General features: G+C 34.7%; 1 protein-coding gene across 1 annotated transcript in view; it reads left to right on the top strand.

Annotated features, from left to right (window-relative positions):
* Positions 1-21,174, top strand: part of LOC149576685 (putative folate-biopterin transporter 6) — a 71,801-nt gene that overhangs the window by 16,390 nt on the left and 34,237 nt on the right. Inside the window, exons 2-3 of the mRNA XM_089819142.1 lie at positions 18,459-18,529; positions 18,868-19,072. Coding sequence (XP_089675268.1) covers positions 18,459-18,529; positions 18,868-19,072 — 276 coding nt within the window. The remainder of the gene's footprint in view (positions 1-18,458; positions 18,530-18,867; positions 19,073-21,174) is intronic.

Here is a 21,174-nt window from a genome sequence, read left to right as displayed (position 1 = left end):
TTATATAACATTAAAATGTCTTATAACCTCGCTTTATAATCACGAGGTCGCCCATTATTATAAAAGATTATGAATTTAATAATAAATCATGACAAAATCTAATACCGTAATATATGAATTCATATAATTAAAAGCAATTTAATTGCTAAATCAAAATTAAAACCGCAACACAATATGGTTGTACCGGTGAGTACCATGAGTCGCATCACTTATGGTCCGAGCATATAATTAGCAAATACAGTGGAAGGAAGGGAGACAGAAAGACAGAGATATCAAATTGGGAAGAATTGTACAATATGAACAACCAATCAAGGACTAGGCCGTGCGCATCCAAGTCAAGTCAATCGCATATCGTGGAAGACTTCACACCCAATCACCGACTGGGCCCTAGTTCGCCAATCAAGACAAGTACAGAGCCGTCCGACCAAGGAGCTGAGGAATTCGAGAAATACACAGCTATACAGGGTACAGGCCCACCAATCAAATCTATCCATACATAAAAAGGTATGAGTAATTTAAAATGTTAATATGGAATATCTCACCATGGCAAAATATACTATATGTTAAATAAAAAAAATAATGTAACAAACCTTTTCCCTTTCACAATACTAGAATGTGTGTAAGAAAGAAGCTAATTTAAATGTTGAAGGGTGTGTTTTTTTTCAATTCTTATCTCTTAACACATGCGTAACTAGGGGACGCCTTCAAATCTTTTATCTTCTTCATTATGAGCGGATGTTAATCTTTGAAGTCTTTTATAAACAAAAATTAGATTGGATTTTTAAAGGATAATATATCTTGTGGCTTTGTAATCCCTATCCATCCAGCATGTGCCATATAGTGAGTAGTCTACTGGGGATAAAATTCAAACATAATTATATAAATGTATGCTGGAAAACCTCGTTATCATCCTACATTTTCTGTTAAATTTGCAGACATCTCTCAGACTTCTGTTTGGAAGGAATCTTAGTATGTTTTGATGTACAATAGTTTTCAAATGTTAAGGGCCATAGATTGCATGGGTTGTAGCCATAAAGGGAAAATAGTTCACACATCCATAGATTTGTCCATCTTTGCTAAAGCTAACATGACTTGATCCATTGGTCATATAATTTATTGATTGACTATATAGGTTCTATTTTTTAACAATGTTCCATGACACCAGAACAGTCTATGGGGGTTATATTGAGACAGTTTAGCTAATCATCATGTAGGCAATCTTAACAAGCTTAGCAAAAATGAGAAACGGCCTGGGAAATACAAGAGAGGATATGATTAGAACATTGCTGCTGCCTCCTCCTAAATGATGAATCTTCTTCAATAAATTTTGGTTAGAAGTTCCCCTGCTATCTGTAGTCTTGTCTTTTCAAAGATTGTACACATAGGTTCATTGCTCAAGGTGTCTACGTAACTACCCTAGATGTTGTAAGTGAAGCATTGCGCGATGATGTGCCACTCTATCTTTACTTCCCTTGAATTATAAAGTAGATATATGCTCTTCTTCTTTCTCTTAGGAGTTGTCCATCTACCAATCTCACATTAAGTTGGTATTTACTAGTTTTCATTCAGGTGATAAGATCCTCTGTTTTCTACTTGATTATGCTCCCAATGTAACTTTTTCAGTGGTGCTCATTTGGGGAGCTAAGTTCTGTATCATATGTTGTCTCTTTCTACCTAACTTCTTTGTGACACGGTCAAATTGCTTGCTTCCCTCACTTTACTATTGATTTTCTAGTTGATACTTGGACAATTACATGAGTCAAGAACCCAACTACTATTTTGTTTCACTCCAGTGCTTCTTCTTTTGTTCATGGCTTCTCCTATCGCCAGTCTAGTCAATTTGTTCTCGCCCATGCCATTGGCTTTCTTTAGGTAGGATAGTACATGTATCATAGCTGCTATCTCTGTTTGTGCTAATAGATTTTTTTATGGTGTTGAAGCCATGATTGTGAAGTTTTTTTTGGGGAAGGTGCTTTTGGAATCTACATTTGCCTCGATTTTAGGCATGGTGTAATGCTGGTACAAACATTATTTGTAGGACACCATTTTCGACTAGTAGCCCAACTAAAATCTTTGTGGTTTCCCATTTCCTCAATTCCGTCTGTTGGGAATTGTTATGTTGTGAGTAAAATGCTTCGCATCCTTGCATTCTCTCCATTCTCCATGATATCCAGCTGAATTTGTTGTTGAAATATAGTGCTACTGCTAGACATTTGTATTTGACCAATATCTCTAGACTCCCTTCATATGGAAATCTTTGTAAAGTACAACCATAGACTTGGTCTACAATTACAACTTATTTGCATGTACCCTTGCTAACTGAGTTATTTACGACTTATCTTAGGCTTTGATAGTTGGTGAGAGCCTAATCTCAAGATTGATCTACTCTTTCTTGAATGAATTGACAGAGATGCAAATCATTTTTCTAAATCCAAATGTTTAAAGGAACCATATCTATCACGATTATGTTTTGTGGAAGATGTAGGTTGATTTGAACAAGAATCTGGCTATAATTGCCAAACATATTTCTGGCCGAGAGAAGCATCTAGTAATAATGTAAAATGTTGCAAGATTTGGCAAAATGGTCACACATAACTTGCTTTTACTCATATAATGTGGTCTTGATCATTTCACTAACTTGTTTGAGCATATTTGAAATTTTTATGATTACAAATAATTCATTTGGTACCATGTAAATATAGGTATTGTCAGCAGGAACCTTCTTCTTTTAGTCTGATCTTCTTTCCATTGAACTCTTGTGCTCAAATGCCATTAATCTGGATCCAAAGATGTAACCCAAAACAAAATATATAAACTTTAGAGTAATGTTGACATAATAAACTACTGAAGTAAATAGAATAGAGAGGACAATTTCATAGGAAAATTGGACTAGAAATTAAGGATTACAAGTTCCATCAAGAGATGAGATTGCAGTTTGGGCTAAGAAAAAACTTACTAAAACTTAAGCTAGTTGAAGCTATAAGAATATATAATCCACCTGCTAAAATTAAAAAACGGTTGAGGTAAGTTGAAATGGATTTAACTTCTAACTAGTGGTTGATTGTAATGTCCCCATCGTTTTAGCCTCTTAGTGGAGTTCTTAGCCTTTACATTCTCTGAAGGCTAAGTAGAGAAATAAGGAGAAATTGATTAAATTAGTTTCTTATAAAATCATTAAATAAATTAAAATTAAAAGGTGACTTTATAATTAATTAATTAAATTAAAAGTGACTAAAGTTAATTAAATAAATTATAAGAATCTTCTAGGAGGAATTAAATATTATTTTATTTCTTCTAGAAGGAGGTCCATCTATTGGAGGAAAAGAATAAATAGGGAGGGTGGCCTCATTATTGAGCATCGGATGTGTTGCATTCTACTCTTTCAGATAACTTGTGGAGCCAAGGGTTTGTGTAGTTTCTATATTGATCATTGGGAACGAACTCTCCCACTAATTTGCATAACTGAGGTAGTGAAATATCTTTCGAAGGGTTGCGGGTGGAGAAGACAAATCGGTCTTTTCATTGTGCCAAATTTGTGACCTAGGGCCAGATTTGTGGAGTAAGGAATAAGTTGGATATTGCTACAGTATCACTGCTACAGTAATGCCACTACAATAACGCTGCTAGTGACGCTGCTACAATGACTTGCTACAGTGACATTGCTACAATGTCGTCACTACAGTGACTTGCTATAGTAAAACTCAATTTTTTGAAGCAATTCCATGTTTCTATCTATTACATTTTGCATTGTTTGAGAGTAGATATTTAGGGCATTGGTAGGGTTTTTTAAATTTGTTGTAATCTGATTTATATCATAATCTTGTCAAAAAGGATTAGAATATCATTGGAAATCATAGCAGGTGTTGTCCTAATGTCTTATTGTTGTAGATGCATATTTTCTCATTTGTAACCAATGCTATATGTTTCAAAAAATACAAAAAAACATTTGTTGTTGGTTGTTTGGAGTTTTGCAAGTGTATCAATTAAAGTTTGACATATATCTATATATATCTCTTGCTTGCAAAGTGTTTGACGAAATGTCAAACAACCGAATTAGTAAAGAATTTGGTTTTTGTTGAAGTTATAACCGGTTGGGGTTATTACATTGGTATCAGAGCTTGCTTGCAAAGTGTTTGATGAAATGTCAAACAACTGAATTAGATAAGAAATTGGTGTTTGACAAAGTTATAACCGGTTGGGGTTATTGCAGTCTATAATAACCCCAACCGGTTATAACTTTGTCAAACACAATTTCTTCTCTAATTCAGTTGTCCTGTAGTAACCCCAACTAATTATAACTTTTTTAAACACCAATTTCTTCTCTGATTCAGTTGTTTGACATTTCGTCAAACACTATGCAAGCAAGCTCTGATACCAATGTAATATCCCTTGCCCAAATTGACTGATTTTAGCTCAAGGAATATTGTCAAACACTTGTATGCTGCCATTCTCTTTTTTGATTTTTTTTTTTTGTGTTTTAGTTTGTTTGATATAGTTTGAATGATGCTTAAGAAATTTAGAATGTTCGCAAATGATATTACAATACCTCTTACAATGAACTAATATGCAAGTGCAGTTCTTTTTTGTGTTTTCAATGCATATACATAGAAACTAGATATGGAATACATACCTACAACCAACTGACATTTTGACAAACAATTGGCATACAACTATTATGCTGATCATGTATGCTATTAGATGGACATTTCGTCAAACAAATGGTATGCAACATATATCTCCTTTATTGAATTCATTCCCATGTACAATGTTGCTATGAGTTTGCCAAGACAAATGGGCTTACAATAATGACTACAACAACGCCAAAATCTGATTTTGAATTATCACTTACAACAGCAAAATTATATGCCTAAAATTACAATGCTAACTACTAATAGTTGCAAGAGGAACTTGATAATAGGGATGCCCAAAGATGGAGATGAAAGTTGCAATCAGAATCAAGCATGAATATTGTAGCGAGGCACTGCTCATACGTACTGTAGCAGCCAACAATAAACGTATTCTCCAATTTAAGCACAAATAGAACTCCAGAATGAAGCTCTCCTGAATACCAAATTCAGTGGATATTTCACCACCTCAAATGGTTGCAACACTAAAGAATTGACACTCTCCGATGGCTAATTGAAATCAAAAACCCTTAATTTCTTCTCCCAAGTTCATATCAAATGCAATTCACAATAATCAGATGCTTAACAATGAAGCTTTTGCCTCTATTTATTCTTTTCCTTCACCCTTCTAGAAGGAAATAAAATATTATTTAATTGAACTCTCTAGAAGCTTCCCCCTTTTCAAGGCAATGATTAGTTGTACTTCTATAAAATGCACTTTCTAGAAGCTTCCCCCTTTTCAATACAATAATTAGTCATGTTTTTAGAAAATTAAATTAATTAAATATAAAGTCACCTTTTAATTTTAATTTATTTAATGACTTTATAAGAAATTAATTTAATCAATTTCTCCTTATTTCTCCACTTAGCTTTCAGAGAATGTAAAGGCTAAGAACTTCACTAAGAGTGTAACATCCAGTTTTCTTGGGTCTAAATTAACATCTATCATACTCAAAGAATATAGTTAATTACTTCGTTTCATAGGAAGACAGTTATATCATTCATGTTCATATGAATAAGATTTATCGTTAAAATCTGTTAGACAAAATTTCTTAACTATAAACTTGAAATACCATCAAATGAAATTACTTCAGAAATTGAAAATCACATACCTCAGAAAATTGAGACCGAAATCAAACTAGGGATGCTTCTGCAACCACCCGAGTTAGTCCACAAATACACTATAACAATTTCACATGATGACTAACATCTAAAAATTGCTATTTCAAAATCAAATGATAATTACAATTAAATACCACTATATTTTAAACTAGGGCATTACATACCACTGTGTTAATTAGGGCATCATTTACCATCGGTTCATTTAGGGCTTTCGATACCGCTATATCACTTAGGGCTTCCGATATCACAGATTCAATTAGGGCTTCCGAGACCACTGATCCAATTAGGGCTTCCAAAACCACTGATTCAGTTAGGGCTTCGGCTACCACGGATTTAATTAGGGCTTCCGCTACTACTGTATCGTTTAGGGTTCTAGTCATCTCTCAATCAATTAGGGCTTCAGATTCCTTTCCTTCCAATTACTTAACTATGACAGTGACTCAAGATTAGAACATATATTCGATATTCATATAAATGAAAAACAATCCATGAATCCATTTTTTGCATCTAGGTGTAAAATAACGGTAACAATGAAATAACTCAATTTAATCTTACCTCCTCATAAATAAAAATGATATTACTTGTTTTCGATAACAATTATCTCCATAACTTATCTCTGTCTGATGCACGACTGACATCATGGGGAGAGGTGAAACATTGTCAGGGGCTTAACCACCCAACCTCAGACCAAATCTTATCCCCACCCGATCTCTATCGAGAAAGGCCCTCCCTACCTAGAATAGACAGGGGACATCTTGCCATTCGCTAGGCTTCTTGTTAATTAACTCACCATACGACTTGGCAGCAGGAGATCATAATAACAAAAATATGCATGAGATATTAATTAATCCATATAAATGTTATTCTGTCAATTTGGTACTGATTCATATTATTGATGATTCCTTTCTCTCACCTCATCACCCATATTCTTGGCTACATAGCCGGGTGAATCCTAGGTATTCAGAATTCTTAGAGCAGACGGATCTGTCAGTTATTCATAAGAATACACACATCCAGCATTTTCACACTCTGTGATTACATAATTATGTTCTTAAAAGATTTTCAAAATTGAATGTTTAATTAGTTACTTAATTTAATCATATATGATTTCTCTTCCACATTCTTCCAGATTAACTCCACCTATTCACCATTTCATGGCTTCTCTGTCAGTGAATTCTTCGGTGTTATTAGTATTCTAAATATGTTCGGAAACCTGTAATAGCACGTGCATTGATGTCAATTCATTAAGCAATCAGGGTTCTAAACACTACTATTTGAATTCTTAAATGATGCATTCTCAAGGATACTCGAAGATTGATCTCTTATGCACATCAGAAAAACAACAACTAGTATACATACATATATATTATTCTCAATTATCATGTCAAACCGGCTAAGGACGGATATCCAAACAGAAAAGAAAAGAGTTGGAACATATAAGATTCATTCTCTGACCTATCATTATGTACTGATTGTTATTAATAGCACGTGCATTGATGTCAATTCATTAAACAATCAGGGTTCTAAACACTACTATTTGAATTCTTAAATGATGCATTCTCAAGGATACTCGAAGATTGATCTCTTATGCACATCAGAAAAACAACAACTAGTATACATACATATATATTATTCTCAATTATCATGTCAAACCGGCTAAGGACGGATATCCAAACAGAAAAGAAAAGAGTTGGAACATATAAGATTCATTCTCTGACCTATCATTATGTACTGATTGTTATTAGATATTATTTTTAGACAAAAGAAACTACAACCATTCTGCATATATATATGCATATACTCATTTCTATTGCATAGACCAAAGTCTGAAGACAAACTTCACATACTAGAATCAAACTATTCCAAATTCCCACCAACTGCATTATCCTCTTATTGTGCCTCAACATTCAAGGCATAAGCCATGCTAAGCAACTTTATGCACACAAGGACCACAAAGAGTTTTATCCAAAAAGACAAGCTATAGTAAATGTAGATAGAAGTAAAGACAGAAAATTAATAAGATATGATGAATAGAAATTATGCATAGAACCCATGGAACTTCATATTGGCTTTGACTTCAGCAGGTTAATATCAACAAGCAGGACACATGTTATAAAATAGTATTTCATCTCTCTACATACTATTCTCTACCTTTAAGAATTCAGAATCAGTTTGCTGATATGTTTTAGTATTTGGATTTTACACAACTAGATACTCGATTGTCACAGTATTATGGAAAGTCTTACTATCAAGGCTAACGGTATCTGAAATCAATTCTTAGGATATACTTGACTCACGTTAGACAAAGCATTAAGAAGGGAAATAAAGAAATGAAACATGGTCATGGATTATCTTACGTGACTCCTTTGTCTACTTCTAAACCCTGCAGCAGGAAGAATAGACTCTACTCCTTGTTGAAACCCACGGATTATAGGGACGTGATAGTGATACGGAAAAATGGAAGAATGGTGAATGAGGTCGGAACTATTTCTGGTTTCTCTACTCTATGAATAAAACATAGAGAATGGTGAGCCATTGATGATAAAGAAGGAAGAATAGAATGTGAGTGTGTGATACGATTATGAGAGTCTATAATATAGAGATGAGCCTAACTCTACGGCTTCCTTCAGTTACAAGAATCCATTCGAAAGCCATCCAATCGATTTAAAAGAAAAAGAAAAGAGGAGGGAAAGGAAGAAAGAAAATAAGAAGTTTAAAAGTTATTATAATTATTAAAATCTAATATGTACAAGCAACATCACTTTATTAATTATTAAATTATAATGGTGCCAAATCAATTATACATATATGAACATTTATAAATATTAATTAAAATAATATGATGAAAGATATATTAAAATCCTTTGAGATATGTTTATATTTTTAACTCAATTATTTTAGTTAAATTAATTAATTAAATAACTCATGTGGTTCCTCAGATGTATACTGTTCCAAGTCGCTAGGTCCTCTACCCATCTGCCCAGTGATGGTGATGTTCCAGCCTAATTCTTTTTTGACAATGCTTCCACCTCCTTGGACATGTTTCGTACAAGGATTTTTCCCGTAGTTTAATTATACTATCATAATGAATTATATAATCATAAATAATCATAATGATTAACCTTCATCTCAATTCCATAAATTCGTGATTAACGATCAACTAACATGTCATCTTCACTTGAAATCATAATGACTAACCATCTTACCATTTCACAAGATTATAACAAATTAAACTGCCAAATGACTTCATGCAAACCTCAACGGCTATATTTGAAGCTAGGTCAAAAATTGGGATGTAACAGAGAGGCTAAAAAGATGGGGACATTACAGTTTGTCCCTCCTGAAATTGCCTGTCCTCAAGTAGTGTCAACTTTGGATGCTACAAAATTCCTCACCTTCCCAACTAGCATCGTCAACCGGCAAGTTCTTCCATTTGATTAAATATTCCTTGATAACTTGTCTTTTAAACTGTTTCTCCCTAACATCCAATATAGCCTCAGGTACCAGAATCAACTTACCCTCATCATCTAAGGGTGGTAGAATTGTATAAGGGACCACACGATTTCTTAACACTTCTTGAGGTGTGACACATGAAAAACATTATGGACCTTACTGTTAGTTGGTAACTTCAATTCATAAGCTGGCTCACCCACACACCTAATGATTTTAAAGGGTCCATAGTATCGTGGCTTGAGCTTCCCTATACCATTCTTCTTTAGTGTAGGATGTCTATAAGGTTGTAGCATCAAGTACACCTTATATCCTACTTGGAATGAATCTTCAACTCTTTCCACATCTGCATATTGCTTCTGCTGGATTTGTGCTCTTTGAATATTCCCCTTGAGAGCTCTCATGATATCTTGATATCCTTGCAACAAAGCTCCAGCACTAGGCACTCTACTATTACTCAACAATAAATCAAGAAAGTTGGGTGCCTCATAACCATATAAGACCATAAATGGTGTCATTTGAATAGAAAGATGGTAGGTAGTATTATAGCAGTATTCACAAAGACATATCCACTTAACCCATCCCTTTTTCTGCCCTGCGATATAGTTCCTGAGATATCCCTTCTTGGTTAGATCAAAAAGTGGTGTTGCATGTCGTGAATATCCATTAACAAATCTGCAGTAAAAACCACATGAGCCCAAAATTCCTCTAAGTTGTATGAGACTCTCAGGTGTAGGCCACTCAATGATTGCTTTGACTTTGTCTAGATCCATGCATACTCCCTGTGTGCTGATGATGTGCCCTAAGTACAACAACTCTCTAGAGCCTAACTCACACTTGAATTCCTTGACGTGCAAGGTCTCTTTGCCAAGAATACCCAAACGTGTGTCAAGATGCAGAATATAATCCCTCCACAATTTGTTGTACACAAAAACTAACACAAACTGCCTCAACTATTGTATGTCGAGATGATAAATATGTTTTTGCTGCTGCTCATGTATTGGCATCAAAACACAATCTATGTCATGGAGCCATGTCATCCACAATACCATATCAGCATCTCCCATGTTTGAAACATAAAAATCTGCATTAAACTCAAAGTTATTCAAATGCATGGGCAGATCTGAAATCTTCTTGTCGCACCTAAGAGTGTGGCCATTTGCAACCTTTACTCTTATACCCTCAAAGAATTGCGTCTGTATGTTGCATCTTTCAACCAACCAAGCATCAATGAAGTTATGTGTGGCTCCTGCATAAAGCAAGGTAATGATCTTCTACAGAACTAAAACTCCATGCATCCTAAAGGATCCCTCATGCTGTATGCTAGTGAGATGTGCTTCTTGTAGCTGAATTGACCCTTCCCTTTGAGCCCTTTCTTCCTCATGTTCTGGTCCTGCTAGCTCAGACCCTTCTTGATCAAATTTCTGATCTAAATTTTCAGATTCAGAATTCTCATTATATGCCCACATAACACAGTCAATTTTCCCCTACACCTTAATGGACAATCATGGTTTGCATCTTGTGCCCCTTTGCAATAAAAACTAAACTTCTTTTTACTCAAATCATTAACTGTTTCTCTATCTACGGGTGCTACTGATTCCCCCTTTGGATCTAACTTTTTCTGAACTGCCCAAATATGATCCTCAATTTGTTTGTGCATCATGGCATGATGAGATAATACCACAATAGTCTCATCCTTCTTCACCTTTAACTGAGTCTCCAAGCTATGAGCTACTTCCGCCTCACATGAAGAACCCTCAAACTGTTCTTGTTCCATCATGTTTCGAATCTTTACCAAATCCTTTAATTGACCAGACCCGTCAACTTCATTGTTGTCATCGGATCCAGGTACCTTTTTAGATTCATTCTCTGTTTGAAATAAGAGTCTTCTAATGTTATCCATCCTCTTTTTCCTTGCTATGTTGAGGAGATTGACCTTTCCTTTGACTTCTTGAAGATGTTGTCTTGCATTGGCAAACAACGATTTATCATTTTTAGCTTTTTGCAACCATTCATCATTCACTTCTTTAAACTTCTTCACCTCCTTAATGACAATGTATGTTAAACTAGCTCTTTTGTAATTGATATCTTTTAGTTTATCAATAGGTGTAAGGCTTTTATGAATGGATGTTATCATAGTGTTGACGTTTTCATTATATGAAGAATGGTGATGGATAACACAATTGTCCTCAAACAAATCAGTAATGATATCATGCCATTGTAAAGTTTTACCTTCAGCATGTGTAATCAAAATATTGGAGGCTGCTCCACTATGTAGAGGATCAACTTTCGTATCCACCTTAAGTGGCTCAATTAAATGACGAGGTCTTTGTAACTGTCCATTTCAAAGCAAGCTCCCTGACTGAAATGAATCTGAATTAGACGCATTATGTTGTGTGCTATCGTCCATGCGCATATCAACATCCAAGGTATTGTTGCTATGTCCTTCAATAGATAACTCAACTGCATGTTCCTCTAGCTTGCAATCCTGGGGCTCCATGCCAACAACTGAATCCTCAAACTCATTTGCCAAGGTCTGATTTGAAGAATCAGACTCATCAGTGCATGAATCTGCATCATACATTATGTCATTAATACCCGTTTCTTGAGTACTACCAAGTGATATCTCAAGGATAGCATTTGGCCCTTGTGGATGCAAGGTTTCATAACTGATGACATAAAAATCAAAAGTGTTTATGAAATCTCCATTCATGGTACTAGTATCTCGAGTGTCAACACCCATGATCACTTCCATAACCTCTTGTGAGACCTCTTGTAAGGATGATGTAGACAAATCATCGCCCAAGGCTGTCATACTATTTTCCTGATTCAAATTTGCATGTCTATCAAATTCATCATACAAATTTTTACATACCTTATGGAACTAGTAGACATAAAGTCAGTCTCCTTTATCATGGGTCGAAGGTTCTTATGAATCCAAGACTTAGCTCCAACTTTCCCACTTCCATCAAGCATATAGGTAATGTGATATTGTTGACTGGATGCTTCAGATCTTCGTTTTGGTCTCTTGGCCTTCAATCTTGCCTTGTCTGGTAATGCTCTCTCCTTTGACTAAGAAATTTGTCAAAGCTCAGGTGTTCCCTAACCTCTGGCGTCAACAATTCCCATTCAACATTCGCTTCCATAAGATGATCTGCAAATGTTGCCTCTCCTTCAGCATTATCATCTTCATGTTTAGTTTTGAGAAAGGTAGGGCATATAGGCCTATCAATGGTTCGAAAGGAAGCTCTTTATACTATACTCTTGTCAGCATCCAGGACTTGGTTTTGTTTGATTTGTGGGTTCATGTTCTGTATTGTTGTAGTAAGTTTTTGTAAAGCTTTAGCTATCCATTGTTGCTCCATTGCCAAATTCCTAAAGAACTCTCGTGCTTCTCTTTCTTCATTGTCTCTACCATATTTTTCTTTGTTTCTTGCCATCTCTTCTTCCTTATCACCCATTTCTTCTACAAGTATATTCTCAAACTGATTTTGCTCTTGTTCTAATCTCCTACAAGTGACAACCGTAAGGTGACCTCGCAATTGTGGCTGCATATGAAACTTCAACCCTCCAGGATGGCAGGATCAAAGTTTTAATACCACTGTAATAACCCCAACCAGTTATAATTTTGTCAAACACCAATTTCTTCTCTAATTCAGTTGTTTGACATTTTGTCAAGCACTTTGCAAGCAAGTTCTGATACCAATGTAATATCCCTTGGCCAAACTGACTGATTTTAACTCAAGGAATATTGTCAAACACTTGTATGCTGCCTTTCTCTTTTTTGATTTTTTTTGTCTTTTAGTTTGTTTGATATAATTTAAATGACGCTAAGAAATTTAGAATGTTCGCAAATGATATTACAATACCTCTTGCAATGAACTAATATGCAAGTGCAGTGCTTTTTGGTATTTTCAATGCATATACATGGAAACTAGATATGGAATGCATACCTATAGCCAATTGACATTTTGACAAACAATTGGTATAGAACTATTATGCTGATCATATATGCTATTAGATGGACATTTCGTCAAACAAATTGTATGCAACATATATCTCTTTTTGTTGAATTCATTCCCATGTACAATGTTGGTATGAGTTTGCCAAGACAAATGGGCTTACAATAATGACTACAACAATGGCAAAATCTTATTTTGAATTATCACTTACAACAGGAAAATTATATGCCTAAAATTACAATGCTAACTACTGATAGTTGCAAGAGGAACCTGATAATAGTGATGCCCAAGGATGGAGATGAAAGTTGCAATCGGAATCAAGCATAAATACTATAGCGAGGCACTGTTCATGCGTACTATGCAGCCAACAATAAATGTATTCTCCAATTTAAGCACAAATAGAACTCCATAATGAAGCTCTCTTGAATACCAAATTCAATGGATATTTCACCACCTCAAATGGATGCAACATTGAAGAATTGACGCTCTCCAATGGTTAACTGAAATCAGAAACCCTTAGTTTCTTCTCCCAAGTTCATATCAAATGCAATTCACAATAATCAGATGCTTAACAATGAAGCTCTTGCCTCTATTTATTCTTTTCCTTCACCCTTTTAGAAGGATATAAAATATTATTTAATTGTACTCTCTAGAAGCTTCCCCCTTTTCAAGGCAATGATTAGTTGTACTTCTAGAAAATGCACTTTCTAGAAGCATCCCCCTTTTCAATACAATAATCAGTTGTGCTTCTAGAAAATTAAATTAATTAAATATAAAGTCATCTTTTAATTTTAATTTATTTAATGACTTTATAAAAAATTAATTTAATCAATTTCTCCTTATTTCTCCACTTAACCTTCGGAGAATGTAAAGGCTAAGAACTCCACTGAGAGGCTAAAAAGATGGGGACATTACATTGATCCATAAACTAAAGAAAGCTAGGCCTTACAACTATTTATACCTTACATATTTTAATGAAGAATAACCAATGGTAACTCCCAAGCAAGTAAAAACTTTAAAGTTTAAAACAGTGAACTGAAAGGAAATCGAGAGCAGTAAGTACCACAAATAAGAATACACAAGGATTTACCTTGGAGGACCTGAATTCTGGAAGAAGATTCCAGCAAAAGTAAGGCGAATCCCACATTTATACCTTATATTCGAAGGGAAATACAATTTTAGGCCTCATGGGCATATAACCAGCTTGAAATTAATTTATTTCAACTCCTAAGATCGCTACCATAGCTCTTTACTTTGCACATTCAGTATCCTTGTTGCCTATAAGTCAAGGTGAACCAATGAACCCTACTAGAATCCACTATAATTCAATTCAAAACCCTCATTTGATGTCTCTTGGGGCATTTTCAATGATAAGCAGACTTGGCCATCCCATCAGAGATCTCATTAGTCATTAGAAATCATTTGGAAGAGGAATTCAAATTGTTCATGTGTTTTAATAGTCTTTTCAAAACACACAATGAAGCATCCCTTCATGGTTCATGCAATGCTTCATGACAAAACCACCAGTTGTTGAACCAGCAACTTTTTATACAAATCTGCTGAAGCTGTTAACTCTTTTCTCCAAATTCTGCCAATCCTTGCACACTGTTTCATGTTTCTTCTGATCTGTGTTCCACTTCTCCAAGGAATTTAATTAATCATTTCACTGATCACACCCCTATGTAAAAGACATTTGGTATTCAAAAACTATGAATACTCAAAACAAAGAGGGGATCTCCTCACAATGGATGACATTGCTGCTATTTTACTTTGCATTTTCTAAGATCTAGAAAACTGCTGTCACCAGTGTCACCAATCATTTGAAGGTGTTTGAAGATCAAAACAAAATGCTTGAAATAGTTGAAGGAGATATATCAATATTCTTTCTAAGTAGGAGATATTTTCCACAGCAAGTCAAATCGTGGTATTGCTATTAATATTCAATTATGTAGCTTTTGAGTCAAACTCATTGACCCATGTTATATGAGTACTGGTTCACAAGAATACATCTCCCACGAGAATGAATGGAACATTTAGCATTCATTGCATCTAGGTGACACAAACTTGAAGCACTAGTACTTCCTAAGAGATCACCCATTCCCTTGTACTGTCAGAAATTACGTAGTTGAATCTTGATAGCAATATCACAATTTGACTTGCTACGTACAAAAAGTATCTCCTATTTATCAATTGATGGCCTCAAGGGATTTTAGAACGAATAGTTCATAAGGCGCAACTCTTGCCGAAGGTTTTGCAGCTGGGTTGCAAGCAAAATAGGCTTAAACATGGAGGAAACTTTGTGGTTAAGCACTCTTGAGCTGGAGCGGTACTGGGATGGGTAACATCCTTGGAAATTCCCATGCTTCACCTCTGTTAGCATCACCTAGACCCAATGTGTGCTAAGTGTCCCATTCATTCTCATGAGAGATGAGTTCTTTTGAACCACTACTCGTGAAACATGGGTTAGTGAGTTATACTCAAAAACTGCACAGTTGAATCCTATAGCAATATCACAATATTCTTTCTCCTACATTTGAGAGAAATGTTTTGGGTTTCCTGCTGAACACATTTTCATGTTTGAAGATTAGGGGCCATAGGTTGCTTGTTCTTGCCCTATTGAGCATTCAACATGAAGTACTCTCCGTCTTTTCAGAATCTGCACTTGCTGGCCCTTGAATGATACATAGTTTCCTATCATACTAGTAGGAACTGTCAACCACAATTCTACGTACATCAGGTGTAACATCTAAAACCATGTCATCAACAAATTTTTAGTTAACAATGAAATTTATGATACATTGCTTATTAATGGACAAATTGACATGTAATTTCGTCCAATCCAAAACATAAAGCTTGGGGTATTGATAAGTTTGCATTCCAACTTTTCCAACTAATTCCTGAGAAATAAGAATAGCTTGGAAACAAGAACCTAAAAATGCATCAAGTTAACTTTATTGATTTGTATCTTAAAGCTAAGAAAATTTGAATGCTCATTTCCTTCTTGTGCCAATAGAATAAGAGAAACCTCCTTTGTAGTGGATGATGTTATACAATCATGCCTATGAGCTACATTCAATTTATGTGTCCTCATCTTTTGTAAGCATAATGATTTTCTACCACTTCACATTATTTGAAAGGGCACTTTTCTGGATGTATCTTTCAGCACATTGCACCTATATGTCCATTTGCACCACAGTGGTCATGATGCTTTGTAGGCTATGTTATGATGCTTATGACATTTGCCTTCTTTCAACTTTGTGTTGGCCATGGCTCCTTTCAACTTTGGAAAAGATGAATGGCTGTCTACTTTAAGCTAACAAGCATCTGGACATGCTTTAATATTTATCTATGTTCACTAGTTTAGAGAGCAATTTAAGCCTCCAAATACAGCTATGAAGGCCTCTGATATATTTCATCAACATCTCCTCTTCTTGCATATCTTTCTTCATTTGGATTGCCCTTCTATTAAACTCAGTAATGTACTCTCGCACGCTCTCCTTATTGTTTAAATTTTTTTCATTCCATACAATGTTGCTCACTATGACCTATTAGGTATGATTGTTTATTGATCAATTTCTGAAATTGATCCCATGAACTCATAGAAGTTTGTTCTTTTAAATCCATAGAATAAGACACATTCAAACCAACTTAAAACTTTTTTTCCATTCCCAATCTAGCAAAGGAAATCATTGGATCTGAACTAAGAGTACACTTTCTAAAGTATACCTCCAATGATCAAATTTTGCTGCATCCACGTTTCCTTCAAATGGGATCAATCTTAAGATTTGGTTCAGCCGTGAGTGTTCTTATTAGAATTGATTCACCATGTCTTTTCTCCCCTTTTTCTATTGAGAGAGCTTTTCCCTTGCTCTTGGTATCTTCCAATGAGTACACTATTTCCATTAGAACCTGTATGATCCCTCTTGTGGTTGTCTCCATTGAAATATATTTGAAATTTCAGCTTGTAGCTTAGGGAATCTTGTTTCATCAAAGGTTTTTTTTACGTCTCTTGCCATGCATCTTAGTTTTCTCTTCCAATTACAGGATTCAATTTGTCTTACAATAAGGCAACAAATTCTTTGCTTCTTGACTAGTGAATATTCAATGGTCAATTTTCAACAGAAACTGTTATTTATTGGGTATCGTTTGATCTTAACACTGCTCTACTGCATACAACAGATTGTTGAATAATCTCTCAATAATTTGTCTGTGATGGCCAACCAAAAGATGATCCTTTCATCAATTAGCTGTTTACTTCTAACAGTTATAAAGTCAAGAAGATTAGAATATTCACAACTAGAAGATGATCTCAAATCATTTTGTGATACAATTTATCTTTCTGCTGTGTGCTTGCATCACACAATGGATTGTACCTCTATCTCATTTGTTTGCTTAGTGCTACTGTTTTAATTCTTTTGCAGTGAAATCCATGGAGGCCTTTTCAAAGAGAACAAGCCTTAGTAACAATTTAGGAAATATGGGTTTAAGAAGAGATTGCTCATTCTTCCAGAGATTTTCCCTTTTTTGGTTTCTCCTAGCCTTCTGTGTTCATTTCTCTCTACCTACGTGCTTCCAAATATTGTTGATAGCTCTTAACAACAACAATTCATACATGGGGACTGTTTTTCCATAATTCTACACATGAAACAACAACTTCACTAACCAATGTATATTAATGTTGAATAGGATCTGTTTTGGCCAATTATGTAGGGGATTATCCCCACTAATTACACGTTTTTAGGATACTATAAATTCTGTTGAATATGTCTTCACTATTCCATTTTCTCTTCTACAGAATCACAACCGAATGATTTGGCATATATTTGACTGTATATCACAGATATCTTAAGATTTTCAATTTCATTCTTCTAATCCCTAGGACATCTAAATATGTCATCTGGATATGCCTCAAATATATATTCAAGAACTTTCAACAAAAAAAAAATAGATATATTTAAGAACTTTCTGGGAAGTTATAATCGATCTCATAATGAACCTAGAGCATTTGTTGATTTATTGAATTCACACTAGGCCTTCTCCATAAATGCTTGACTTGGGACATGTTGTTCATCATAAAATTTTCCTGTAACTGATGCTAATAACTTTTTGGTTGTTTAATTGATGGAAGAACAATTGTGACTTGCTCTTAGGCACTATATCATTTTACAAAACAATTGTTCAACAGTGTTTTTATATTTCCTTTTATGTTTAAATGTTAACATACTAGATTTGGATAATATAAGATAAGTTACAGGAATGCACTATTAGAGCAGATTAACTATTTGGCAATTTTTGGCAGGCTTTATCAACTATACCATGGGACATAAAACCAATCTATGGCCTCATTAGTGACACATTCCCCATTGCTGGGTATAATCTTTTGTTTCCTTCACTTCTGCATTTATCCACTTTATGCCTTCTCAGCACTTTCTTTTGACTCTGTTCAATTATTTTAATATATATTGGTCACATTGAATTTAAGTGCAATTGGAAAATGCTAAATGAGCTCTTACTGCCATGTTCAATCAAAATAAATTAAATTATGTAAATTTTTTTTTTCTTAACAATGAAAAGGTGTTTTGTTATGTTGTTCATCTCTCTGATCTTGGAAATGAGTTTGTAAGCATTAGACTAGTTTCATCCTTTGCTTGACATTGTTAAGAGATAAAGTTTCAAGGACTCTTATTTCATTTTCTCTGATTTCTCAGTTATCGAAGGTGGCCATATTTAGCTATATGTGGTATCATTGGTTGCCTATGTCTTTGGACACTTTCATTCTTTGAGCTAGTACCTTGGATGACAACCTTGTTGATGGCTGGGGTGGCTATAAGTACAGCATTCCCAGATGTTGTGACAGATGCTACAGTGGCACAGCAAAGTAAAACCATTCCCAAATTTGCAAGCGATTTACAAGTATTGCTTTTCTTTTGTAAATATTTTCTTTATATTTTTCTCTTGGAGTTAAATTTTTAGAATATGAGTGATCTGTTCTAGAGACGTCTATGCTCTATGATCAGCAATGCAGAATGCTAAAATGAATGGGTCAGTTGCGTTGTAGGCTGTCTTCAGCCTCATGGATGGAAACAATTTCTATTTTATTTCTATTTGATAAGAAATGTTACTTTGGTAAGTATTATTGGATCCTTCATCGTTCTTGTAACAATGATATACCTGTGAAAGTTTTTAATTCCTTGTTATGTGTTTTACTTTTTTCTATGAAATAAAAAGTCCACTTTTTGTGTGTGGTTAAATAAAATAATAACATAACAGTTCCTTCCCATGCAATAAAACTTGTGTTGAGTATGTCATGTGTGCCCTTTCCATTAACATGTGACCTTGCCTTCTGTTTGGAATGAGTTGAAAATTCAATCTCTCGAAGCTTTAAACAAAGTGTGAGTAATGACACCTGGCAAATGCAGTTGTACATGGAAAATGCAGTTGTTTGCATGTTTTTAAAAGAGTTACAAAGCCATTTGTTATCCAATGAAATGTATACATAGATGCAATTAACAAACTTCCAAGGATTTCACACACTCTTTTCCAAAGTCTCCAGTAACTGGATACATGCTTCATAGTCCTAGTGAAAATATGTTCATTCTTTGAGGATTGGAATAGTCTATCTTCTCTTTCTTTTGCACTCCTTGGTGGTCTTTTGTAAATCTTGATTTCTGCTTGGATTTGTATTTCTGGTTTGGCCTTAGTCTGGATTAGTGAAATGCAAACATCTATTGCACCAATGCCTTAGAGAAGATTGAAGATAGTCTAGGTTTCATATTGCCACCTATCTTATGAATAACAATTTACTCTTGGGAGAATCATCCCTGGTGTTTGTGTTGTTGTGCAATAGCAACAGGATGCCAATATATAGTCGCACAAGAATGCATATCACATTGTGTTCGTGATGATTTAGCATTTGAAAGGAAATATTACCTAATTTGAGAAGGCTAACCAGGAGAGCTGCAAGTGTATAGATATAGTGGTGCAAACCATAAGTGGGTTAAATGAATAGCTGGCTAACAACTACATGATGATAGCACACAAATGAGGAAGAGCTAAAAAGAATTGGGAAAAAAGACAAATTATAATAATTGTTAAAGATTCCTACATCCTATGTGCTACCAGCCTATGATACCAGCCCAATGAATATTCAGCTACAAGAAGTAGAGTCCGAAACCTTTAACAAATTTACCTATGCCAAAGAATTGCTCTATTCTCACCTTCGTTCCCAACTTTGAATCATTCCTTTTCTCCCTCACTTTGTTTATCATAAACTAGCTGCTGAGGATTCTTGGTATTTGAACCATATGCAAACAAAAATAGGGTTGGTGTCACCAATATGTAATTGAAGCTTCAAGAAAACCTGACACTTAAGCTTTGAACAAACCATACACTCTTACATCCAATTGTAAACTATCTATGCAATTGTATGCTTCCAACTCTATCCTTCACATTCAATTTTGCATTTCATTGTCTCTAGTCAACTTTATATATCACTATTACTTCAGCCAATCATTTCACTTTTTGGCAGGTTTTATGCTTTAATCTTGGTCTACACACTTCACTCAGGTTGTCTATCGGTGCTCATGAAATAATTTGCTTCACCCTATGTTCTTATATGTGGTGCATAACCAATCACCTTCATTGTAATTTTTTAGATCATCTAGATGTTTTAAAAGAGAGTGGCTATTGAGAGCTTCCCTCCAAGTTTGCAAACTTTAAAAAAAATATATATTGCTGACATCTTTAAGGTTTTTATACATTAGAGAGGTCAAAATTCTGAAACCTAGCCTTATAGATTATTTGGTTTATATCAACAAGGCTAGATGTGTGTTGGTTGGTGAAACAAGTCTTATCTCTATTTGGGCATTATTCTTAGTGGAATTGAACATTTAGTATAGGCACTAGATGGGAAAATCGGGTTTCTATCTCTAAATAATGTTATTTTCATGGTAAAATTGCATGGTCTTGAAGATTAATTTAGTAGCTTTTAAGTACTCTTGCATATGTCAGCCCTT

This window comes from Cupressus sempervirens, chromosome 1, assembly GCF_028749045.1.
Source record: "Cupressus sempervirens isolate cs-2001-9-10 chromosome 1, ASM2874904v1, whole genome shotgun sequence".
NCBI classification, from domain to species: domain Eukaryota; kingdom Viridiplantae; phylum Streptophyta; class Pinopsida; order Cupressales; family Cupressaceae; genus Cupressus; species Cupressus sempervirens.
This window is presented reverse-complemented; position numbering and strand designations above follow the sequence as displayed.